Source organism: Gadus chalcogrammus, chromosome 15, assembly GCF_026213295.1.
Source record: "Gadus chalcogrammus isolate NIFS_2021 chromosome 15, NIFS_Gcha_1.0, whole genome shotgun sequence".
In the NCBI taxonomy this organism is placed as follows: Eukaryota; Metazoa; Chordata; class Actinopteri; order Gadiformes; family Gadidae; genus Gadus; species Gadus chalcogrammus.
Window position 1 is genome coordinate 16,823,499 of NC_079426.1, and position 26,264 is coordinate 16,849,762.

The window sequence follows — 26,264 nt, forward strand, 5'->3', positions numbered from 1 at the left end:
TTTAAGAAGAGTTTCCAACCATGAGGGTAGACAATGCATTTTCCGAATGCTGAGTCTGACTCTAAACTTCAATGTGCTACTGATGAACTGAACTGTGCTTTAGTCATAGCATATGCCACAAGACCCAAAACAGCTATTATATATTCAATCTCATATGTGTGGTAGTGATAGTGCTGAAATGTGTATGTATTCTTGCAAACCATAACCATAATCATAACAATAACTTGGCCATATGGAGATGCACTTCAAGAGTCTCATTTTGTAACATAGTCCTACTTGTGTTACTCAGTGCTGGATTGAATCTGCTCTCTTGAGTATTGAACAGCAATCACCCAGTGGAAAGAGCCGCATAACGTGGTGTGTTCTTTCAGTTCTAGGAAGTGTGATTCAGGCTGAGGTTGAATAAAGAGGTTTACGTTGGTTTCCAACAGTTTGGAAGGGAATTAAAGGGAAGCCATATACGGTGGTCAGTGACAGTGAATCTCTGTGCCCTTTAGAAGAGAGCATTTACTGCAGCGCTCGAAAGTCGTGACACAGTAAGACCGCAGCGTGAGAAACATCCATACTGAGATTTATTTTGGCATGCAATTATGTTTTGCTATGTTTGTAATATTGGCATTATGATTACGGCCCCATCTGCTTCTTATTTGTTTAGCAGTTTTCAGTGTTGCTAAGATTACACAGATGATCCCGACTGAGCTACCGTGCTTGAACAAGAGACTAAGACTAAGAATGCATGACGGTCCAATTGAGACACTTCTATCTGCCTCTTGTCTGTCGTCTCCTTAGACGTCTGCCAGACCACTTTCACAAGGGAAGGAATGCATTACTGAATCATAAGAATAGCGTAGATTAGGAGTTCATGAATGGTTGAATATCGCCACTGGTTTAGCCAAAACTTCAGTTTAACTTTGACCATTTTAATACCTCCTTTAAAATTTGTTATCTGCTATGAATGAAAAGAGAGAAGGCTGCTAAAGGGATTTGCGCAATTGAAAAACCAGCAGCACCGAAACCTGCACAACCCAAGAAGAAATTAAAACGAAAACAAGGTTGAGGTAATCTATCTCAGGTCAAAGTGAGTCACCAGTCTGTATCCTTAAATGACTGTGAAATGTCACCTCAACTCAAGATTACCAAACCCAGTCGTCTGTGTACCATGATCGCTCCAGAAACTGACGATAGCAAGAGAATACATCATAGTACACTGTGTTTGCAGGAAGATTTTATAAATTGTTATTATTATTTTTAGTAATTTTCCAGTAAGAAAGTAGAAATATGTCAGAACCAGGGTAAAAGGACTGAATTGTGCCTTGTTATAATTGTGGTTGATAATTCAATGTAAGTGTCATGATCCGCCCCTGGTTTTCTCATTCACCTGCCTGCCACCCTGATCACTCCCAATTAACCCAACCACCTTCACCTGTGTTTCCCCTATATCAGTCCTCTCCTCCCAAACATTCCCTGCCAGATTGTCTCTTGTGTTTCACAGTGCTTTCCCGCGATTCTACTCCTGACTTACCACCGCTCCTGCCTGCTCTCTGATCCCTGCCTGTCTGACTATTCTGCCGGTTCCTGATTCCTGCCTGTCTGACTATCCTACTTGCCGATCCAGAATCCCAATAAACTATTGACTCTGTTCCGCGCTCGTCGCCAGTCTGTGCACTTGGGTTCAGCCAAACGCGCATGTTACAGAACAATCTGGCCAACAATGGACCCAGCCCAGATGGAGGACCGCATCTCCCGGATGGAGAGCGCGCTACAGCAGGTGATGGACGTCACGGCTCAGGGACAGCAAGACCTGATACGACTCCGCCAGGAATTGGCGAACGTCCAGACCGGCGCCACCCCTTCACCTCCTGCTCCAGCGGCGACCGAGACTCCGGTTCCTCTACCCCGTGAGCCTAGTGTAGGAGTCCCCGAACGCTACGATGGTGATCCTACCACCTGCAACGCCTTCCCGTGCAATTGCACAATTCTCTTCTCTCTTCAGCCACTCACTTTCGCCTCCGAAGAGGCCCGGGTGGCTTACGCCGTAAATCATCTCTCCGGACGGGCTCGTCTTTGGGGCACCGCTGAATGGCAGAGAGGTACCTCGGCCTGCCGCTCCTTCCGCTCCTTTGCCGAAGAGCTCAGGAGAGTCTTCGGAACCGGTTCTCTGGGATCCGAGGCCGGGCGGGAGTTGTTAGCCCTGTCCCAGGGACGTCGTTCAGTTTCGGACTACGCCATCGCCTTCCGCACCAGGGCTCCCATGTGTGATTGGAACCCGGCCGCTCTCCGCGATGTCTTCCTACAAGGGCTGGCTGGGTACATCAAGGATGAGCTGGTTGCCTACGACCCGCCATCATCACTGGAAGCTCTGATCGAGCTTGCTACCCGCCTCGACCTCCGAATCCAGGCTCGCAGGAGAGAGAGGCGTTCAGAGGTTCCGCCACGCAGTCCTGTTCGCTCTTGGTTCCCGGCTACCCCCGCCTTCCTGCCGCAGACCCCAACCGCTCCCCTGAGAATGGGGAATCCGGAGCCAATGCAGCTGGGTCGCACCCATCTTACCCCGGAGGAGAAAGAGAGAAGACGGAGGCAGAACCTCTGCCTGTACTGCGGACAGTCTGGACACTTCGCCGATCATTGCCCGGAAAAAGCCAGAGCTCACCAGTAACCAGAGGCATACTGGTGAGCTCCATCTCAGACTCTGCCTCTTCCACAAGACCCACTCTCTCCGGTGAGCTCCTGTTGCCCTCCGGTTCCCATCCCATAACCGCACTTGTCGATTCTGGGGCAGACGAGAGCATCATGGATCGGTCCCTCGCTCTTCGGCTGGGACTCCATCCAGAGAGACTGCCAGTGCCGATCTCCACCAGAGCCCTGGATGGACACGTGCTGGGGAGGGTAACTTCCCGGACAGATCCTGTGAGCATGCTCCTGCCTGGAGGCCACCGGGAGACCATTCAGTTCATGCTCCTGCCCACACCCAACCAGCCGGTCATCTTGGGTCACTCCTGGCTTCGCAGACACAACCCCAACATCGACTGGTTCACCTACTCCATCCGAGAATGGGGAGTCACCTGTCAGCAATCCTGTCTCAGGACCTCTCCTCCGTATCCTGTTGCTCTCGCTCCTGCTCCAGCCTCGGACGTCTCCGGGGTCCCTGCTGTTTACCATGACCTCAGAGAGGTCTTCAATAAGGCCAGGGCCACCTCCTTGCCCCCTCACCGTCCCTACGACTGTGCCATCGACCTACTTCCGGGCACTTCACCCCCCAAGGGACGCTTGTTCTCCCTCTCTATTCCTGAGCGAGGGGCCATGGTGGACTATATCCAGAGTTCCCTAGCCACTGGGATCATCCGACCCTCCTCGTCACCGGCTGGGGCCGGGTTCTTCTTCGTGGGCAAGAAGGACAAGTCCCTGAGACCCTGTATCGATTATCGTGGTCTGAACAACATCACAGTGAAGAACCGCTATCCCCTTCCACTACTCTCCTCCGCCTTTGAGCTGCTCCAGGGGGCAACGGTCTTAACCAAACTCGACCTGAGGAACGCTTACCACCTGGTCCGAATCAGAGAGGGAGACGAGTGGAAGACGGCCTTCAACACCCCAACGGGGCATTACGAGTACCTCGTGATGCCCTTCGGATTGACCAACGCCCCGGCAGTCTTCCAAGCGCTAGTTAACGATCTGCTGCGGGACATGATTGACAAGTTTGTCTTTGTTTATCTGGATGATATCCTGATTATCTCCCGCAATCTCGTGGAACACGTCACCCACGTCCGCTCCGTTCTCCGTCGCCTCCTGGACAACTCCTTGTTCGTCAAGGCGGAGAAGTGCGAGTTCCATGCCCCCTCCGTCACCTTCCTAGGATATATTATTGCTAAGGACAGCCTTCAGATGGATCCAGCCAAGGTCTCTGCTGTGACATTTTGGGCTACCCCGGAGACACGCAAGCAGCTGCAGCGTTTCCTGGGGTTCGCCAACTTCTATCGGCGTTTCATCCGAGGGTTCAGCTCCATCGCCTCCCCCCTCTCGGCCCTCACCTCACCCAAGGTTCCTTTCCGTTGGTCTGATGCTGCTCAAGAGTCCTTCGATGCCCTCAAGACCCGCTTCACCACCTCCCCCATCCTCCAGATCCCTGAACCTGAACGTCAGTTCATTGTGGAGGTGGACGCATCTGGTGTGGGAGTAGGGGGGATCCTCTCCCAGCGTTCATCCTCCGACCAGAAGGTCCACCCGTGTGTTTTTCTCGGGTGTTTTTCTTGGATGCTCCCTGTTTCCAATTTCATAATTTCTCTCCGGGGGGCGGAGAGAAATTATGAAATTGGAAACAGGGAGCTTCTGGCGGTGAAGCTGGCCCTGGAGGAGTGGCGGCACTGGCTAGAGGGAACCAGGGTTCCGTTCCTGGTTTGGACTGATCATCGAAACCTGGAGTATATCTGAACCGCCAAGAGACTAAACTCCAGACAGGCCCGCTGGTCATTGTTTTTCGACCGGTTTAACTTCACCCTGTCCTATCGCCCTGGCTCTCGGAACACTAAACCAGATGCTCTTTCTCGACAGTTCCCCGAGTCCCCTGATGAGACGGCAGAACCCTCCACCATTGTTCCAGCCTCCTGCCTTGTCGCTGCTGTCACCTGGGAGATTGAGGAGAAGGTAAGGGCCGCCTCCCTTAATCTGCCAGCTCCCAGTTCCTGCCCCCCAGACCGCCTGTTTGTTCCAGCGCTCCGACGTGCTCCAGTGGGGTCACGCTTCCCGACTCACCTGCCATCCCGGCATCCAGCGGACCCAGGACTTCCTGCAACGGCGCTTCTGGTGGCCGTCACTGGAGGAGGACGTCCGGGTCTTCGTCAACGCATGTCCCGTGTGTAACCAGTGTAAGACCTCTCGCCGCCCCCCTGCCGGCTTCCTGCACCCCTTGCCCATCCCCCATCGTCCCTGGTCGCACATCTCTCTGGACTTCGTGACCGGTCTTCCCGCGTCCAAGGGCCAAACTGTCGTCCTCACCCTTGTGGATCGATTTAGTAAGCTGGCCCATTTCATCCCCCTTACTAAACTCCCCTCTGCCAGAGAGACTGCGGACCTGCTCCTCCACCACGTCATCCGTCTCCATGGATTACCCACCGATGTCGTCTCTGACCGGGGTCCCCAGTTCACCTCGGTCTTCTGGAGGGAGTTCTGCAGCCTAGTCGGGGCTACCGTCAGTCTATCTTCTGGCTTCCATCCCCAGTCAAATGGACAGACCGAGAGGGTTAATCAGGACCTGGAGACCACCCTTCGATGCCTGGTGAACCGCAAGCCGGCCTCCTGGTCTGACCAACTGGTATGGGTAGAATATGCGCATAACACCCTCACCTGTTCATCCACCGGTCTCTCTCCTTTTCAGTGCGCCTACGGGTACCTGCCACCCCTATTTCCCGACCTGGAGAGGGAGTCTTCCTGCCCCTCGGTCCAAGCCCTTATCCGTCGTTGTCGACGCACCTGGACCCGGGCGCGCTCTGCTCTCTCCAAGGCTGCAGATCGCCACGCTTCTGCTGCCAACAAGCACCGCACACCGGCTCCTGCCTACCGACTTGGCCAGAAGGTCTGGCTCTCCACCCGTGACCTACCTCTCAAGGTGGAGAGTCGCAAGCTGGCCCCCAAGTTCATTGGACCATTCCCCATTATCCGCATCATTAACCCTGTGGCGGTACGCCTTCAGCTTCCTCGCTCCATGAGGATCCATCCCACCTTCCATGTCTCCAGGGTCAAACCTGTCCAGGAGAGTCCTCTGGCTCCTCCCGTTCCGCCCCCTCCTCCCCCTCAGCTCGTCGACCGGGGTCCGGTGTTCACCGTCCGGCGTCTCCTCCGCTCCCGCCGCCGTGGACGTGGGGTCCAGTATCTGGTGGACTGGGAGGGGTACGGTCCGGAGGTGCGCTCCTGGGTTCCAGCTCGCTTCATCATGGACCCCCGCCTTATCTCTGACTTCCACCGATCCCAGCCTGACCAACCTGCCCCGTCCTCCCGCCAGTCCGCTACAGTCCCACCGGCGATTGGTTTCTCTGACAGAAGGGACTCCGATGTCGCGTCCTCCTCCTCTTCGGAGGACGCAATCTCTGAGGCCTCGGAGGAGTTCTAACCCTCCTCCGGGCCCCCTCCACCCTCCCTGTTCGGTTTAGGACGTCTGGAGCCGTCCCTTGCCGGGGGGGGTACTGTCATGATCCGCCCCTGGTTTTCTCATTCACCTGCCTGCCACCCTGATCACTCCCAATTAACCCAACCACCTTCACCTGTGTTTCCCCTATATCAGTCCTCTCCTCCCAAACATTCCCTGCCAGATTGTCTCTTGTGTGTCTCTCACAGTGCTTTCCCGTGATTCTACTCATGACTTACCACCGCTCCTGCCTGCTCTCTGATCCCTGTCTGACTATTCTCCCGGTTCCTGATCCCCGCCTGTCTGACTCTTCTGCCGGTTCCTGATCCCCGCCTGTCTGACTATTCTCCCGGTTCCTGATCCCCGCCTGTCTGACTCCTCTGCCGGTTCCTGATCCCCGCCTGTCTGACTATTCTGCCGGTTCCTGATTCCTGCCTGTCTGACTATCCTGCTTGCCGATCCAGAATCCCAATAAACTATTGACTCTGTTCCGCGCTCTTCGCCAGTCTGTGCACTTGGGTTCAGCCAAACGCGCATGTTACAATAAGGGCCTTTCCCCAAAGATGACGGAATTAAATGTGCACACCTTAGTTATAAGTTTTATCAGTCTTGTTTGAATCGATGGCTACTCTATAAACATACATATGTGTGGAGTGACTATTATACGTTTAGTATTGGACATGTCACCAATGGTCAACATGGACTGTATGCATGTGAGTTTTCAGTTGGGGGTGTGTGATTGAAACTTAAGGTTGAAAAGGTGAGCTAGCCATGCTAAGAACACAGAGCAAGACAGAGAGCTTGGCCTTCTTCTTCCTCAGTCAAATGATGCAGGAGCACAAGCCTGTTTTGAAACTATTATACCTCACGTACTGCTGTTGGCATAAACAAATTGCATTATTTAAATGCTTTTCTCTTTTTTACTTTAGCAGTTCTGCTCTAATGTTTAGAGCAGCTCCAAAGTAAAGCGGAACAACATTTATTTTCTCAGAGAGAAAATAAATGTTGGGTAAGGGGTGTTTGTATCGGATATCCTACATCGGTGTCGATATCTTACAGCAGATTAGATGTCTAGTCTGTTTTTATAAGTAAGCCATTATTGTTATTTTACAGAAATGCCATAGCATGTTAAAAAGGTCTTAGAATTTGGTATCTCTGCCACTTGATAATGCTTGGCAAAAAGTATATTAGCAAGCAGCCTTGGCAGCACGTCTATATTGATCAGCCGGAACGGTCAGATCAGCCAGGTGATGTTGAAGGTGTGTATCTGAAAGAGTACATTGACATGCAGCTGGTGTGCTCTGCAAAATGTGTATGAATCACTTCTTTTTTTTTACTGGGAATCGTAAGTAATTAGACACTTGGTCTCATGCATATGGATGTGTTCTGCAGGGAATGCAGCTTATTTAAATGAGACTCTATCTCCTTGAACAGCAGTCAACTTTATTCACTTGTCAGAAATTAACCATTTGGAACTGCCAACCCACCGAAGTTAGCAGATTCCCAGGATAGACGTGTTTCTATCTTTATTCCTCCTGAACCAGATGATGACAATAACGATGGTTTAAGAGCAATAACGATGGTTTATACATCCCCACTATGAATTCTAACCATGGTTCATACATCTTCACCACCATGACCATATGGTTTATACATGAACCCTAACGATGATTTAAACATCTTCACCATGAACCATAAGGTTTATACATCTCCACCACCATGAACCCCAACAATGGTTTATACATGAACCCTAACGATGCTTTATACATCTCCACCATGAACCATAAAGATGGTTTATACATGAACCCTAACAATGGTTTATACATCTCCACCATGAACCATAACGATGGTTTATACAACTCCACCATGTACCCTAACAATGGTTTATACATCTTCACCACCATTAAACATAATGATGGTTTACGGTGGAACTAAAATTGCTGTCTGAAATTTGTGGAACATAATATATTATTAGTATTTAGTATTATGTAGTATTTTGTGTTTCGTTTTTCTACACACAATATCTTACAGAAGTCTCAGATTTGTAATTAGATCCACCAATTCTTGAATAAATTAATTCAGGAATTGTGAGTGTATGTAATGAAGGATTTACATATTAACTCACTAGTCATTGTTTACACATTTGTTTTGACATTAATGAACGAAAACGGAAAAATATTTGTCATGGTCCCATCATCCGGCATTTCAGTCATTTGTGGCTTTTTTTTTTATCATAATGTTGCCTGTGTGTATACCATTAAACATAAGTGTAAACAGATGTAGACCTTCATGAGTAGAGAATCCTGAGTGAAATGTACAACTTCAAATAATACATGAACATGTTAGAAATAGCTGGTTCTATAGACAATTAGGATGCATGGATAGTACTACACATAGATAGTTAACACATAGATATTTATGATGACATAACAGTAACAATTACTCAACATTAACATCAGAAAACTTTTATATAATAGGCCTACAGAAAAAAAGAGTGCACGTATAGGCATAGTGTATAGTTATCAAATATCATCATGAAAAACAAGTCATTTGTGATCTGTCAATGTTATTGACTTTTAAATCCTCCACAGCAAGAATGCAGACTATTCAGGACAAGCTACTTTATTCTAATGACACCCAATCAATCAACTAATCTATAGTGTTAAATGATATACCTTCTGAGGCATAATTCTAGTTCACATTGCACGTAAAAACATTCAGTCTCATTCACATTCATCGTCTATTGGCCGTTTAGGGGAGCAGATCTAGCCTTTTATTCATCCCCACGCTCCGGCCCATGCGCACCTTCCTCTCCCTCCTCTCGTTTCGGAGCTACGCGCCGTGGTCTGCCACACGCGACTGGGATGGATCAGCACGGAGGAACCCTCACTCGCTCGGCAGTTCAGACAATCTCTTAACGTCATTTAAACCGGAGATTTAAATAGCTTTCCACAAGGCCATACGGCTATATTCTTTATTTTTCGCATGGGCGCAATTGTTTTTAGAACAGAGATGCAGTGACTCAGCCGTCAAACTTGAACGTGAGTAGTTTGACCATCTTCTTAAAAAACATGAATAATGTTGTTATAATAATGATAGTTTAATAACTTTATTGAGTCGGTCACCATTCCAACATGCAAACCAAAATTTGAGCTGACCGTGGTAATTTCTTATCAATGTTTGCCTTTATTTTGAAACTTAATACGAGCCACGCTGGGAGAGGAAGCATGAAACTATACATAAACGGGGTTGAGGGACCCATTAAGACACTTATTGGATCATTTTGTCTAAACATTAGGTACAACGTCTCGCATCGGTTAGTTTATTCATGCATATTTTATTCATTATGGGGTGGCCCAAACCCCACCCCAACACACATTCCATTTGCAACTTGTATATTGGTTTCATAAAATAGCCTCTTTTGGAGGAAGAATTCCCCCTTACCGAACAGCTGCAGAATGTTTCAGTCATTTCTTCCAGGAGTAATGGATTCTTGGCGCCCTAGGAGATGAACCACAAGCGGGGCTGACATTACACTGCTGTGAAGTAAAGATAAACTACTGTAAACATTTAGACCCAAGCGGCAGAAGCCTCGTGTCTAGCTTTTATTTATTAGGGTGTTCTCTAGCACGTAACAGTCCAGGCCTGTTTACATCTATGGTTTAATGTCTGTTTAATTCTGGAACTGGAGTGAAAAGGGTCTTCTCACCCAAACATCTGTTCCAAGATACAATTAAATGGTTGTGAATTCCTTCCATCTTCTATGGCATCATGTGTCCGAATGTGAGGATGTGCCCGGGCGTTTTCCTTCTACTGTAGTCTGCTCCATCGGCTGGGGGACTTGACTGGTAGATCGATGCCCTTTCGATAATCCCACCTGATTGGTCCACCAATGGCATTCAGCTTCCCCCAATGTCCGTGGGATCCTCTGTGCTTTTTTAATCTATTTCCTTATGTCATCAATGCATAGCGATTCAAACACAATCTTGTGAACAATCGAGTGTTTGATTCATTCAGTCTTATTTTTTGTGTCCTAGCAGTAAATATGAAGCTTTTAAGTTAAACAACTGAATCCCCAACCAGTGCCCACCTCACAGAGGTTTGCCCAGGCCTAGTGTGTGTTCTGTCGGGACGGACGGTTTTGGTTTCCCCCCTTGATTGAATCAAAATATCTGGCGACGGGAGTACTAAAAGAGATGTGTTTCCTTTGGCACAGCTCTCAGTTTTAGCTTAGGTAATGTCTCAAGCATGAGAGCGAGAGAGCTGTATGAAAGGAGAGGGAAATATGTGTGTATATGAGAGTGAGAAAGCGATGTAGTTACATTGTACCCCGGTGTTTGTTTAGATTGGACACTGGGGGTCCACCACAAATGTTAACAAAGGATCCTGTAATGCATCACTTAAGGAATGTGCTAGATGGAATGAAGGCCATTTGTTTTAGCAGCAGTTAGTTTGGCAGGAGAGCTTAATTTACATTACCAACATGTATGGATAGATATTTTAGAAATAATACAAATCAGATAAGTAATCAAACATTGAAATAGGTAACATCAACAGTTTGGCTTCCATGTAACACCTAATGGAATATAATAAAATGCACTTTAACAGAGAGTGGTTTATAAAAATCATAAATCGATGAGCCTTTTGAGATTAAGGAATTTAAAAGTTCACCGTCAAATAACACGCCAGTACTTGTGAAAGGTTTCTGTTGCTCAGAAAGTGCAGCTTAACTGTAATTCTTTGAGTCAAATCACACTGACAGATTCCTTTGGAGCATTAAACACATTATTTGGCAGCTGTATTGTATATTCAACTGCTTCCAACACAAGAACCTGCATAGGCCGCATCTACAGGTTTTGTTATTTGCAACCAAATCTTGTGGCCCTTCACAGTTTAAAGAGGTTTTATTGATTCAGATCAATCAATAAGTAGTGAAATCCCCGCGCGCACTCACATCTTATTGGCTTTTACAACGTGATTGATCCACCTTGATTAGCAACGGTAATTAAGTCCCCCCAACGTTGATGGCATTTTAGAATATATAGATCTAACAATCTCATCAAGCTGGTGGATGCTGCAAAGTCAAATCAGTCAAACAAGGCTTTACCTAATTTAAGCTAAATACAATGTTTTTCAAATAAGATGCTCTGCGGACAGCCTCCACTCTGTTTAACCCGAGAAGTGGTTTGCTGTAGTCTGGTTTTCCACTCAAAAGATATTTGTGCATGTGCATGAAAAATGTACACATGAATGGTAAAATAGTAAAAAAAGAAAATTCCATTTACTAAAGTCTGCACCTGTCTGCCAGTTGTCCCCTAAGGAATGCCGTGGCAGCTTGTGTCAATCCAGGCAGATTCCGTTGTTGAAAAGTCAGAATAGGTGTAGCGGCTCAAACTCTTTCTGTTTTTTCTTTTTCCAGAGACTCAATATATTCACGCTTCTCTAGAAACCGTAGCATGGATCACCTCATCTCTGCACAATACGTTATGTGTCCAACTAGAAGCCAAGCTAACACGATGAAATGGATGCTCTTCGTGCTGTCATGATGCATGACGATATCCAACAAAAATTTCATGGGTAATATCTCCAAGAGAGCCACAGAAAGAAAAAAAACAAGAAATCCTAATGAAGGGCTACACACAAACACACACGCACTCACACACACACACACACACACACACACACACACACACACACACACACACACACACACACACACACACACACACACACACACACACACACACACACGCACTCTCACACACAAACACACACATGCACACACACACACACAACCACACATGTTGACGTCTTTTATTATTGTAGTGTGTCATATAATGTGGTGGAACTGTGCAGATTTTGATTGTGCACCCTTTTCCGGTCTACTGTAGTTTCTTTTAATGTGCACTATGACCGGTCAATCTTATTCCGTATCATGATATGCGTCACATCCACGACGAATGACAATCTTTTTGTATGACAGTTATACCATATGGGGATTCACAACTAATTTTTCAGCTTGTTTGGGACTCGTCCTTGTTTGTGTGTTGTCTTCTGCGGTTGTTGTGTCTATGGTTGTGGACCCACCCGTCCCCTTCCTCGCTGGTATATGGTAATGTATGGTTGTTCTCCTATTGGTTGTGCACCAGGAAGTTCACCCAAGTTACACAATGGTTGGCTGCCTTAAAATATTTCACCTTGCCGTGTAAGTTTGGTCTTATACGGCCATTCATGGGCCGAATGGCAGTGTGACGAGGCTCCAGGTACAGTTGGCATTAAAAGGGAGTCTGTGTCAGAGTAAGGAAAATTCCGATGTTAAGGATGGTATTGGAATCGTATTGGATTGGACCTTACCAGGAACAGGCTAGTGTATTAAAAGTCACTGTCAGCCGAGTCTGCCTGCGTTGGTTGTATGGATTTTAAAATATTGATAAGTTGTTGTTATTGGATGTCCTAATCCAGATGCAAATAACCTTTGCAAGGGGCTAGGTCTTGCTTGTCTTAATAATTAGACCTGTTTGACACAGATGAATTTACAAAGTAATTTTTAGTTAATTACAGTCAGATGTGCTCCCGTTTTGTGTTCAAGTCAGCATTTCTATTATAGGATTGGTCTGATCTTCGGTATTCTATCTCGGCCTATTAGGCTAGATGTAGGTATTTGTTAGGATTTCAGTCTGCTTTTCTTGTGCTCCTCTTATTTCCTGTCTTGAAATGTTATCCTTCTAAACCCAATTGCACTCAGTGTCTGGTACCAAGTCCAGAATACCTTTTTTCCTTCAGGTTAGGTCAAGATGTAATGAAGAATGGACTTGGACTTGTTTGTTGTTTTTAGTTAGGAAAGTCTAGCTCCAATTTCAGGAGAGTGTCCCAGCTATCTTCACTCAAGTCCCAAAACAACAACAACAACAACAACAACAACAACAACAACAACAACAACAACAACAACAACAACAACGACAACACAACAACAACAATCGGATGCTTATTTTCCAATCCTGTGTGATCTTGTGATCACGTAATTTAAAGTCATACAATTATTTGCGCTGGGGCTTGGAAGGAGAAGGTATTAAAGGTCCCATGGCATGCTACCTTATGGATGCTTTGATATAGATATGAGTGGGCCCCTAACACAGTATTTGAAGACGTTCCTGAAATTCAGCCGCGGTGCAGAATTACAGCCACTACGATTCAGTCGCACATTGAGCTTTCCCCAAACGCACCGTTTCGGTGTCTGTACCTTTAATGCAACTGAAGAGGAGAGAGGTGGGTCAAGGAGCAGGGTGGGGGTGTGGCCCTGAGCAGCTTGCGGCCACGGTACCATGCGCTGTCATGGTCCGCCCCTGGTTTTCCCAATCACCTGCCTGCCGCCCTGATTTCCCCTAATTAACCCAACCACCTTCACCTGTGCTCTCTCTATATAAATCCTCTCTCTCCACTCAGTCTCTGCTCAGATCGTCTCTCGTTACTCACAGAGCTTTCCCGCAACCCCAGAACTGTTCCTACAACGCTGACCCTGCCTGTTCCCGAACCCTCGCCTGTCTGACCACCCGCCTGTTGTCGAGTCCCTGCCGGCCTGTCTGCTTCCCTGTTTCCTGCCCCTCGCCTGCCTGTCTGCCCTCCTGATACCGACCCCTCGCCTGCCCGACTACCCGCCCGCCGACGGAACCCCCAGTCTACCTGATTGCCTGCCGGTCCCTGAACTCTTGCCTGCCCCTGTTTACTCTGCCTGCCTGATCCTGATCATCTGTGCCAACAATAAACCTTTGGACTGCACTTTCACCATTGTCAGTCTGTGCACTTGGGTCCTGCCTAACCCCCCCGTTACATGCGCTCTGTTTACAGTGGATGTATCGCAATGGCGAGGCTCGCACAGCCTTTGGCCGTGCTCTGTAAATATTCTAGAACTATCTGGGTGCTCCGGCGGGAGTCCTTGAACTCTTTCTCTCTGAACTCGGGGCGTTTGCTGCTTCTTGATTGATCTGAATCTATAGCACCTTTGTAAACTGTAAAGGGCCACAATATGCATTCCGTTGCAAAAACAAAACCTGTACATGTGGCTCGTGTAGGTTCTTGTGTTGGAAGCAGGAGAATATTCAACTGCCAATCGCTTTGTTTAATGCTCAAGAATGAATCTGTCAGCTCGATTTGACTCCAATAACTACTGTTAAGCTCCACATGAAACCTCTCACAAGTAGGCTACTGGCGTGTTATTGTGTGTATGTCCGTGAACTTTTGATATCCATATCTTAAAATCGATTTGTCATTTTAATAAACCACTCTCACTGTTGAAGTGCATTTTATTAAGTTTAATTTCTAGATGATACTTGGAAGGCAAATTATTTTTGTTATCTATTTCAATATATTTGCTTGCTCTTATTTATAAAATTATCTAGCCTCTTTAGCTTACATTTAATAGCAAAGCAATTCTCGACCAACCATTCCTCTAAATGTGTTCCATAGCATTCTTCATAACTAATCTGGATCTAGTACATCATATTGTGTTGCTAAGTAATCACCATCAAGCTGTTTCTACTGCGGCGTGGATTTCTCTGACGTCCTGTCATTTGTCCGGGGCGATCGACAGCCAAAGCTGAGATTTGTAATTACCAAAATGGCATGGCCTTTCGTTATCTTTATCTTCTAAACCCAATAGAGGTTGTTATTCGAGCTTATTGACACTCAACAGCTATTCATTACCAATACTAATATAGTAATCCCCTATCTCAGTCATGTAAGCCATGCATTACATGTTATAAGCATCATAAGTTATAGTCCTGTTTCTGAATTTGGGGCTTTTAAGGCAACACAACTATGTCAGGCTTTGCAGCGTCTTTACTTAGTCTCCCGTCTCCCCTGGGGGCGGTACATCTACCGATCAATCCTCCTCCCAGGAGGTCTGATTCTAGTCTCATCCTCACTTTATTTATTTCCTCTCCAACGTTCTCAGGTGCATATGTTGGGTTTCTCTCCAACGCTGGTCTCTTCATCCACTCAGTATGTGTCTCTCTTGCAGAGTTTGGTTTTTTCACTGCAAGTAGCCACTTCTCCTAATGGGCGTAGGTCGATACTGGAGAGAGCAGGGAACAATGTTTACCTGGATCCAGAGACAGTTGACGTGCGTAGGTGCTTCTGGCAGGCTGTGGGAACTTTGTGTTCTGCCATGCTGCTGTTGTTTTTGTTTGTATATGTATCAACTTTATTTATGAATGTATTTATATATTGAGACGTTGGTCAGTATTATATTTTCATTTTCACTATCACATGTTATATTTTTATATATGTTCACTCTCTCTACAGGGTACCATCTCACAGGGAATAATTCTGTGTCCTTAGTTTTGAATTACAGACCAAGCATTATGCTGCCCTTGGATGCCCACAGTGAACGGCTGGCACACCTATCCTGTCCGCCAGACCAAACACTCTCTGCTTGACCACTGACTTGTTTGAAGTGATCATACCTATTACCCCAGGCTTGAGTTCGGTTTATTTACCCATTGATGCCTCACAAGTTGAGGAAAGCAACCTAAAATACTCTTAATATTAGCGTATGACATTAAGCTATCAAATTACCATGTTAAAACCACAGAGTGCTACCTTTCTGCACTTGTAATAATACAAAAAGGACTCAAAATAGTTTATTTTCTTTCTTCTGTTTGTGTAATAGGTGGTCCCGCCAAATCCCGGCTCTGGAAGATCTGGAGCTAGAATGCTGGATTTGAAGGCAAACAACGACTTTCATGTTGCTTGGAGCGATGAATGCCGGGCTGTCTCCAGACATGACACACCGCTTAGAGACATCAGCAGTGTTTCAATGTGTGCGTGCACATCCTGCCTTCTGTGTCGGTGTGTTACCACTGAGCTGTGACCGCTAGTACTGGTGACGTGATGGACAACAAACACTGCCTCCAAAGCTCATCTGAAGCGGATGGCTCCAATCACAATTCAGGAACCTCCCTAGTCATCCAATGGATCTCACTGTCTCCACTGAGCTACCTGAGGGCCGGTAGCACAAAGCTCAAGGTGGTGAGCTTCCTGTTTGGCCTGACGTTGTCCTTCTTCATCGTGGCTTCCTACATCCTGACGTGGGACAAGACAGGAATTCTGATCACTCCGGCCCCCTCCCCGCTGAGGCCCTCCCTGGACATGAGATCCCTGTTGAGGAACATCCTATTCAAACTGGACTACACACCCAGGAGAGTCCCAGACGAGAGAGAGGTTATTGGCTCAGACCCAGAGGTCAGTCGCGTTCCACTTGTTGATTTCCTCTTGTTGCGCATGATTTTATTGGGGCTTGTGGGGATTGGATCCGTTAATGACATAATTATTCACATTATATATTAGTTACTTTGACATGGTAAGATCCTCACAACATCACTGTTTATATGTGTGGATAACTGGGACTATTGCCTCATTTCCATTCCACAGTTGTTTTCCGCGATTCCTCAACGGTTCCTTCCCCACGTCAAGAACCCGTGCTGGCTGGCCGAGTATTTGAGCGAGCCCGGCGCCGACCCTTATTGGAGGAACCTGTTCAAGCTGCGCTCTAAGAGCTTCAAAACAGTCTGTGACAACATGAGGACTAGCTTCCAGGGACACCTGCACCACAGAGACGGCAAAGTGTACCGGCTGCGCTGCTTGCCGTACTTCTACATCATCGGTCAGCCGAAGTGTGGCACCACCGACTTGTTTCACAGACTGCGGCTGCACGGGGAGATTAAGTTCACCACCATGAAGGAGCCCCACTGGTGGACAAGGAAACGCTTCGGTGAGATCCTTCTCATGTGCTTCTTCTGACTGTTGGGTCATAGATTGTTTTTGGATTATTTTAGATGTTTTTTGAATATACAGGTTCTTGTTACAGGAGTAGAGGATTTGCAATGATAAAATAATAATAATAATAATAATATTAATATTAATAATAATAAATGTAATTTGAAGGCGCCTTTCTCGGCACTCAAGGAAACCATACAAAGATACACAAAAGTCATTAAAAAGAAACAACAATAAGATAAAGAGAAAAAAAACAGTAGTAAGAGACAAAGCAATTGGCATCAGATGAAATAGGCAGTTTTAAACAGATGTGTTTTGAGTTGTGAAGAAGGAGTAGAAGGAGTCTGATGTGCTATTGATGGGTTTATGCAATATAAGTATGTATGTGCCTTCCGTGTCCTGTTGAAGCAACCCTAGGACAAGGTTGCTTCAACTGACTCTCTTACATACATTTGTGGGCTAGCATTCATTTATTTTCTCTATTTCTGGGTATTCTAATGGCTAGTTAAAATGCAAACAATAAAAATGCTGAAAGACTTTTTATCTGTACATTATCTTTTATATATGACATTTGATTAGTTTGACATTCATTTAGTTTGAAACTTAAAATATAAATTGGTCATCATTGCCAGTCTATGTGTTTGTCCAACAAAGAGCTGGTCTGTTTTCAGAATCAACCTTCCTTCTGAGTTATTTATATAATGTGGAAGTGGCTTCAGATCTGAAATAGATGGAATCTGTGTCAGAAAAGGTATTGATACAGACACCTTTTCTGCACGTTTGCTCACAGGAACAAACCTCCAAAATTCCATAATCTGGATTTTTCTTTAAATCACTAATTGAACTCCTCAGTTAAAGTTCTGCTTCGCCCTGGCTGCCAATTGTGTCAGTGTACCTGAGGGAGTAACCAGACCTTACTCCCACCTTCTTGATATTTGGCCCCCAATATGGCTGCAATCATGGATATGTGTGTGTGTGTGTGTGTGTGTGTGTGTGTGTGTGTGTGTGTGTGTGTGTGTGTGTGTGTGTGTGTGTGTGTGTGTGTGTGTGTGTGTGTTTTTTTGTGTGAGTGTGGGACTGACAGCCATAAACATGGTTCTGTTACCTCTCATGAGAGCTACATTTGGTGAGGAGAGTTGCCCAGGAAAATATGCATGCCGCAGTAAACCATTTAGATCAGGGGTGTCAAACTAATTTTGGTTCAGGGGCCCTTCTGATCTCAAGTGGGGGGCCGGACCAGTTGTTTTAAAGTACTATGCTTTTATCATTCAGCCTACATTTGTAGCCTACATAATCACGGATCATAAGGATCTATATTAGCACAACACATTTATTCACAGATAGGCCAATGGAATTGAAATAAAATGCATTTCACATTCATTAACAACTGGATTATTTTTATAGAGTTGAGTGAATACATTTTTACAACTGAACACCTGAACCAACTCACCACACTAAACCAACTCAAGTGGGAGGTATGAAGAAAGCAACATGGTCTCACAGGAATCCGTGAACTTGCATTGGAGCAAATTCCGTGGCCACATCACAGACAATTGAAGTGATTCCGTCAGACCACCGCGGATTTTGAGTTTAGCCCCCGCTGTGGTCAAATGTGGCACACACAGATTGAAACGGGAATCTGTGTGTGTGCCACAGAATATCATTGTCATTTACTTGCATTGGAGCAACTTCCGTGGACACAACAAGGACAATTTAAGTGTTTCAGTGAGACCACCCCGGGTTTTGAGTTAAGCCCCCGTGGTCGACTATCTTGTTGAAACGGGGATCCGTGTGTGAGCCACGGAACATCAGCGTCATTAACTTGCATTGGAGCGAATTCCGTGGCCGCATCACGGAAATCGGCGTGTTTCCGTGATGTGTCCACGGATTTCGAGTTAAGCGTCCGACCGTAGTCATTTCACGGATTCCTGTGAGACCAGGTTGGAAGAAAGCTTTCATACTGCCTTGAAAATGTAAATGTGCACATATAAATAAAATAAACAAACATAAAAGTTATAGCAGTGCAATGAGATTAGACTACATCATATCAAACTGTTTTGTCAAGTGTGTGTTTGTTAACCTTGAGCGGTGCTTTGTTTTATTTAGGTTCATTACAGAGAACACCTGTTCGCAAAGATGTCAGAAGGCTTGACTGTAAATGGCGAGCGAAAAACTGCAAACTCTGCAAACCTCCGCTCGAACTCCTGCAGCAATCCTGTTATCTTGTCTTTGTATTGATCCATATCAGCATTACATCCGGTCACACAAATAGCTGTTAGACATGGGAAATGGGCGTCGTCACCGCTAGATAGCTGCGTCTCCAAGAGTGACAGTTTTAACTCGAATGCGCGTATGCTGACGTTATACTGAGTGAAAAAAAAATTGCGGCCCTGCAACATTTTGATACGATTATTCAGGTACTCCACCATAAAGGCAAGATCCTGCACCCACTGCGGACATTTAAGTTCCTTAACTGGGCTACCCTTTTTCTCCATGAACTGTCCAATTTCCTCTCGTAGCTCAAAGAAACGCTTGAGCATGGCACCTCGGCTTAACCACATGGTAGGCCGGCCTGAATGTCATTATCTCTGAGAAAAGTGTCAAACTGACGGTGATTCAGACCTCTGATGAAATTTACAGTTTTTACAACTACACTCATAACGATCCATTTTTTGTGTTTTGCAACATGACGCGGTCTGTACTTTCTCTCAGAATTTTGTCACAATGCCTGCCTTTCTCCCGACAATTGATGGTGCGCCATCTATAGCCAGGCTGACAGCACGGGACCAGTCCACTCCGACCTTGTCCAGCGCCCCAACGAGAGAGCTGAATATGTCATTCGGTGTTGTACTGAACTAATCACTTGAATGACCCTGCATGCAATTTCTATTCTAGGACTCTTACCCAGATTCTAGGACTCTAACCCAGACACACGTCGGGACTCTAACCACAAACCAAAGGCCTTATTCTGGGACTCCAACCCACACACACACTAAGGACTCTAACCCTCACACAAACTCAGGACTCTAACCCTTATCCCACCTCTTCTCAAAAGAGTTAAACACAGTGTACACAATTCTTTCCCATTCATACAGCGTATATTCAGTGATTATTGAGCGCTCTTAAACACTAATACAGGTTCTCACTTCATATCAGAGAAGCATCTGTTGGTGAATGTCCCCCTACCCACATTAACCCGCGTGCCTGGTGCTTCACCTGGCCAGACGATTGCCACTGATGCCTTGCCTGCGGTAAATGGGACCATGTTTGTGTGTGGCAGGACGCTTATTCATATCCGCCTCCTAATTGGAGTGGTTCATGTTATGTCGCCTTTGTAGTGCCTGCTTTGGAGATTGTGTCAGAGGAACATTTGAAGGGTAATGCTACAATTAGATCTAAGCGTGATTTATTCCATCAGAATTTTCAAGTTGCTACTCCAACTCAAAGAGTCTTTTCTGCTATCATTCCACACTATGGCATCACAGTTTCTCTTGATGAGATTAGAGATTAAGTACATATTATTGACGCTATAGCGAACGCTTCCGGCCATGGCTTGACTGACCTTAATCATGAATTGTACGGGCTTAGAACAATGATTTTGCAACATCAGTATCTATTGGACTTCCTTTCTGTGCATCTTGGAGGGTACTGTTTCTTTATCGAGCGCCATTTACACCAGAGATGTTGCACATACGTCCCCGATGCGTCTACGAATGTGTCTAATTATGTACATGACATCTATGATAATGTGGCTAGGCTGAAGTCGGAAACTGCGGGTTGGTCTTCGGGAGGATGGCTAAGTGGGTTGGGTGGGTAGATGTTTTTCAGATAGTTTCTAAGGCTAGGCCTTCCTCTGGGCACTTTAATTTTGTTTAGAGAAACTGAACCACTTTTCTACTGGGAACAGTGAAAGCTGTTAAAAAAGGGTGGAGCTTCACTGCCAAGCAGAGGGAGGTGTCTGGACAGTCGACTTCCTTGATTCTTTAAATTTTGAATCTGTTTTGGTTTTGATCAGGAGTAACCTGATGAGTTTCTTTTTAATTTTATTTTTATAGTAGCCTACACCTGGTTTACTTGTGTATTTGAATTTACTTGTCTATTGCCTTTTATGCTTCCTTTTATTGATTTAGTTCATTGTTAATGGTTTACCAGTAGATACACTGCATTCTCATTTTAAGGGTGATCTTTAAACTATGTTTAATATGATCAAGAGGGAGGAATGTAGAATGTTGGTGTATTTTAGTGTCTCTCTGTGTTACCATTTCTAGTCTAGGAACAGGCCAGTGCCTCTCACACTGATACAAGGTGTTATTTCCAACATTCCGCCATTCGTTATGTCTCAACAAGGATGAACCAACCTGGTTGTCTGGGACATAGCCAGGGCCATATACCTTATCAAAGGTGAGAGTGCTTCTGTTCTCTTGTTCTTCAGGTTTTCTTTAATATAATACTCGCCCGTACCCTTTGGTTCGGCGAGAAGAGGGTTCGACAGCCAAGGAACACGTCTCAAAACTGCTCCTCAACCGCATCCACTATAGATTATTCAAACTAAGTCTGTATCTCGCTGTATTACATCCTGGAATAAACCATCTATTCAACCCTCTGATCCAACCTGTCAAGTTGCTTTGATTTCGACTTCAAGAATAACTACTACGACGGAAATTACACAACGCAGAGTCTATACGAACAGTTTAGAAATAAGCTGAAATCTAACATTAGGCACCAACTCAAGGAATTCCTCGGTGATTGTCAAAGTCTCATCACATCCCGAATAAATATGGCCAGTTGAGCAATATCTGTTACATTAGTGCTCTCATCAATTGCAACCAAAAAGCAATAAATGCAAAAAAAAATTACTGCCCAAGTCTCCAGAGAGCTCTGCTACCCTATCTTCGACAGTGTTCCTCGAGAGACTAATGTTGGCAAAAGCAGATCGCTTTTCAGGGAACACGACTTCTGCAGCCTTCCGCATGCATGTTTTCACGAACTCTTCACCATCAGAAAATAGCTTGGATGCTTGCACTACCTCGTGAGCAATAAGGTCAGCATCACTGACCTCTCGGCTGAAAGTAAAAGTAGAATGCTGTTTCTTCAGACCAGCTAACAATTTGTCTATCTCCTATTTTCTTAGTTGTCCTTTCAAATGGTGATATTTTTCTTTATGATGAGTCTCATAGTGGCGCCGAATATTATATTCTTTGAGCACTGAAACTTGCTGATTACATACCAAGCACACTGCTTTTGTATTCACCTCTGTGAATAAATAATTCTCAGTCCATTTTTCCTGGAAAACTCTGCACTCTATGTCCACTTTTCTTCTCTTTGACAAAGACATTTTGGTAATGGTGATGTCACCCTTAGGGGCCACTCACACTAGGGCTGTGGCCCCGTGCCCGAGCTAATTTGCCTACTAAAGTCTAGAACGTTTGGCTAGTGTGACCACGCCATCCGTATTCCAGCACGGAACAGCCCCTTGGCCACGGCACACTTGGAAGAGGTGTGCCGTGGCCAAAGTACAGATGCTAATGAGATGACACGCGCACACACGCGGATACGCAACGTGAGCTGTATGACGTAGTCCTTGCGCGGCCCTTCTTTCTTTATAGGTCCATGCCCTTCTTCCCCACAACAATCATTTTAAACAATGGCGGCAAGCGGTTCACGAGTGGGTTTACGTTGGTGCGATAGTGAAGTCGAGTGTTTACTTGAAATTTGGGCCGACGACAGCATTCAGTCGCAGCTGGACACCACGCTTGGTGATGACGTATTTACCGTATTACGACGTGATGACGTATGCATGAAGGAGCAATCGTGCCCAGGCCACGGCCTCTGGGAGCAGTGTGACCACGGGCCAGCGGGGGGAGTGGGGAAGGGGGGAATCGTGCTGAATCTTCCTGCAGCACGGAACAGGCAAACTTGCCTAGTGTGAGTGCGCCCTTAAATAACTTCTTAATGGTCGTGAAACAAGGACTGTACAAGTGTGGAATTCCTTCCTTTTTTAATTTTGGTTGCCCCCTAGTGGCTGGAGTGAGCATTTTGGTTATTTCTTTAAAAAATCATAACTCATCACAGGAATAGGCTAGTAGAGACTTACATTTTTTTTGACATACTCAGAAATGTATTCTCTACAAGTCCCCTGATTTGCATTTACGTTGCAGGTTATATTCGTTTTAAAGATGGGCTGAAGGCGCGTTTCCCTTTGGAAGATTACCTGGACCTCTTTGACATGGCAGCCCATCGCATCCAGGAACATATGCTCGCTAATTCATCCACTGAAAATAGCGAAGTTCAATTCATTACAGGTAAGTGTGTAGAAAATAGTCTACCTATGTAGGCTTTCTTTAGGCATCTTTGACCAAGATGATCATCTCTTATCTGCTCCCTGTTGACATGCAGCTGATTTATAATAGCACCTGACAAACTAAATGACAAAATAATCTGCTATGTTAATAGTAAAAGAAATAATGAAATAATATCAACAATATGTGTTCATTGTGTTACAAGCTTTGACCATGCTTGTTTGAGCGATTATAGGATTTGATTACCCTGCCTTGAGTTTCTTGACGCAATATCAATTCATGGCCGAAGTTTTTCTTAAGTATTGTGGGAAGCAAAGAGCGGCAAGACAAAGGAGCATTTCCATTCAATGGGCAGGATAAAGTGTATTTTACATTCTACTCTACTGTGCCACAGTAAAGCTCAGCCTTTCACCACTTCCCTCTTGAATTGACAGGCGAGGCAAGTGCATCCACAATGTGGGATAACCAAGCTTGGAGCTATCTCCATGGAGACAAGGAGGAGGCAGAACCACTGTTACTGGCCCAAGACTTCATCCACACGGTTCAGCCAAATGCCAAAATAATCATCATGCTTAGAGATCCAGTAGAGAGGTAAAAACAACTTTTTTTTTTTTCCTGCTTTGTCGCGTATCAGCAGTAGTGAGGGGAAAGTGGTGTATAAAGTCTAAAAAACATAAGCAATTTGCTTGTTTTTCGCTGTAGAATTGTATTTTATTTGATTATTATTAAAGATGAGAGGCCATTGCATTTGATGTTATGATTTGATAACCAAATATCTCTGAGTAACGTATTCTGCCACCCCACATTTTTGTCCTGCATTGTGTGTTTGCTTTGTGTGTTTCTATAGGCTATACTCAGACTACCTGTACTTCAAAGTAGCAAACAAGTCCATGGAGGACTTCCATCAGAAGGTCATCGACTCACTGCAGTTATTTCAGGCCTGTCTATTCAACAGCACTCTTCGTTACTGTGTCTACAACACCGACCTCTCCAACGCAATGCCGGTCAGTTATATTGCATTCATCAGTTCAAACTGTAAGCTTTTATGCTACTTATGCAATAAAAAAAATAGGATTTATTTCTGCTCTAGTAAAATTATGTATAACCTATTATCATTGTCAACTTGTGGTATAAATAGGTTATTAACGCAATTTCCTTTGTAAATCTGTTCAATTCAATAATTGAACACTGGCACCATCTTAAGGACATACAGTGTATGCACAGATAGAAACACTGACACGATTCATATTTAATATATGTGTATCTGCTATGGATGTTCCCCTTCCAGGTAAGGCTGAATCTGGGTATGTACGTTGTCTTCCTTCTGGATTGGTTGACAGTTTTCCAAAAAGACCAGATCCTAATTCTTCCATTGGAGGAGTACGCAGCCAACCTTGGCGCGACGATACAGAAAGTGTTTGAATTTCTAAATGTTGGTACGTATGAGGTGGCTAAAGATAAGATAGAAGATATGATCATTCATTGATTTCCGATGTCATCACAGCAAATTCATATTTTAAGGAAGGACAAACTGAAAAGGGACTTAATCTCTCTCTCTCTCTCTCTCTCTCTCTCTCTCTCTCTCTCTCTCTCTCTCTCTCTCTCTCTCTCTATCTCTCTGTCTCATATGCTCCCATATACTCTCTCTCTCTCTCTCTCTCTCTCTCTCTCTCTCTCTCTCTCTCTCTCTCTCTCTCTCTCTCTCTCTCTCTCTCTCTCTCTCTCTCTATCTCTCTGTCTCATATGCTCCCATATACTCTCTCTCTCTCTCTCTCTCTCTCTCTCTCTCTCTCTCTCTCTCTCTCTCTCTCTCTCTCTCTCTCTCTCTCTCTCTCTCTCTCTCTCTATCTCTCTGTCTCATATGCTCCCATATACTCTCTCTCTCTCTCTCTCTCTCTCTCTCTCTCTCTCTCTCTCTCTCTCTCTCTCTCTCTCTCTCTCTCTCTCTCTCTCTCTCTCATGTTCTCACTCTCTCGTATGTTCTCTCTCTCTCTCTCTCTCTCTCTCTCCCTCTCTCCCTCTCTCTCTCTCTCTCTCTCTCTCTCTCTCTCTCTCTCTCTCTCTCTCTCTCTCTCTCTCTCTCTCTCTCTCTCTCTCTCTCTCTCGTATGTTCTCACTCTCTCGTATGTTCTCTCTCTCTCTCTCTCTCTCTCTCTCTCTCTCTCTCTCTCTCTCTCTCTCTCTCTCTCTCTCTCTCTCTCTCTCTCTCTCTCTCTCTCGCAGGCTCTCTGTCAAAGCAGGCGGCGGCGGCAGTGACCAGGCGGCCCATGTCGAACGCCCGGCGGGCGGCCGACAGGAGACTGGGCCCCATGCTGAACGCCACCAGGGCCCTCCTCAGGGACTTCCACCGGCCCTTCAACAGCAAGCTGGCCCGCCTGCTGGACCACAAGGCCTTCCTCTGGACAGACGTGTGACGACAGGGGGAGGGACTCTAGGCAAACGCCTCCATTCTGATGAACTGTTCCCTGCTGAGAAGGATCCTCATACCGTGGCCAACAGACAGATCCCAGATCTGAGTTTAGTTGGATATGACAGATTTCACAGGACAGTGATGCCCTTCACATTCGAAAGCATTCAGTGTTACGTAGATCATGGGTGTCATGAATGTTCTCTTAATGATTGTTTGTTTGATTTATTAAAATAGTGAAACTGTCTTTATGCTGATTTTGGCACTGCATTGCCCAGTTTGATATTCTTGTTTCATATTCTTGTTCTGGTCACAAGAGGGCAGTTTATTCACATAGATAGATTTTAATCCTCCAATATCTGCAGCTCTGAGTGATTCATTCAATATCCATTAACACAAAACCTCTGTTCTTGTGTTGCAAACCAGAAAATATATTTTTTAATAAACTTCTCAAGAGAATAAATAAATTAATACAAAAGAAAAGTGCACACACACACACCCACACACACACACACGCACGCACACACACACATGCACACACACACACGCGCACACACACGTCTGCTCGCTTTTAAAACTGCTCACACACACCAATGGGTTGTTTGAACATGGTCCCGTGCTTTCCCGGGGAACTCCCCACTCCAAAGGCCTCAGTCCACCGTGTCTG

At 45.5% G+C, this 26,264-nt stretch overlaps 1 protein-coding gene across 2 annotated transcripts; it reads left to right on the forward strand.

The window, feature by feature from the left end:
- The first annotated feature begins 8,926 nt into the window (after positions 1–8,926).
- On the forward strand, positions 8,927–26,047 carry LOC130404757 (carbohydrate sulfotransferase 15-like). Of its 2 annotated transcripts, none has more exons than XM_056609647.1 (8): positions 8,927–9,159; positions 15,786–16,357; positions 16,547–16,886; positions 23,050–23,193; positions 23,625–23,781; positions 24,038–24,194; positions 24,479–24,626; positions 25,414–26,047. In XM_056609647.1, exons 2-8 carry the CDS (start codon positions 16,007–16,009, stop codon positions 25,602–25,604), a joined length of 1,488 nt encoding a protein of 495 aa, XP_056465622.1. In that variant the 5' UTR covers positions 8,927–9,159; positions 15,786–16,006; the 3' UTR covers positions 25,605–26,047. The 2 variants fall into 2 exon arrangements, with proteins under 2 accessions (XP_056465622.1, XP_056465623.1); XM_056609648.1 differs by lacking the exon at positions 8,927–9,159 and adding an exon at positions 9,173–11,695.
- Positions 26,048–26,264: the final 217 nt, after the last annotated feature.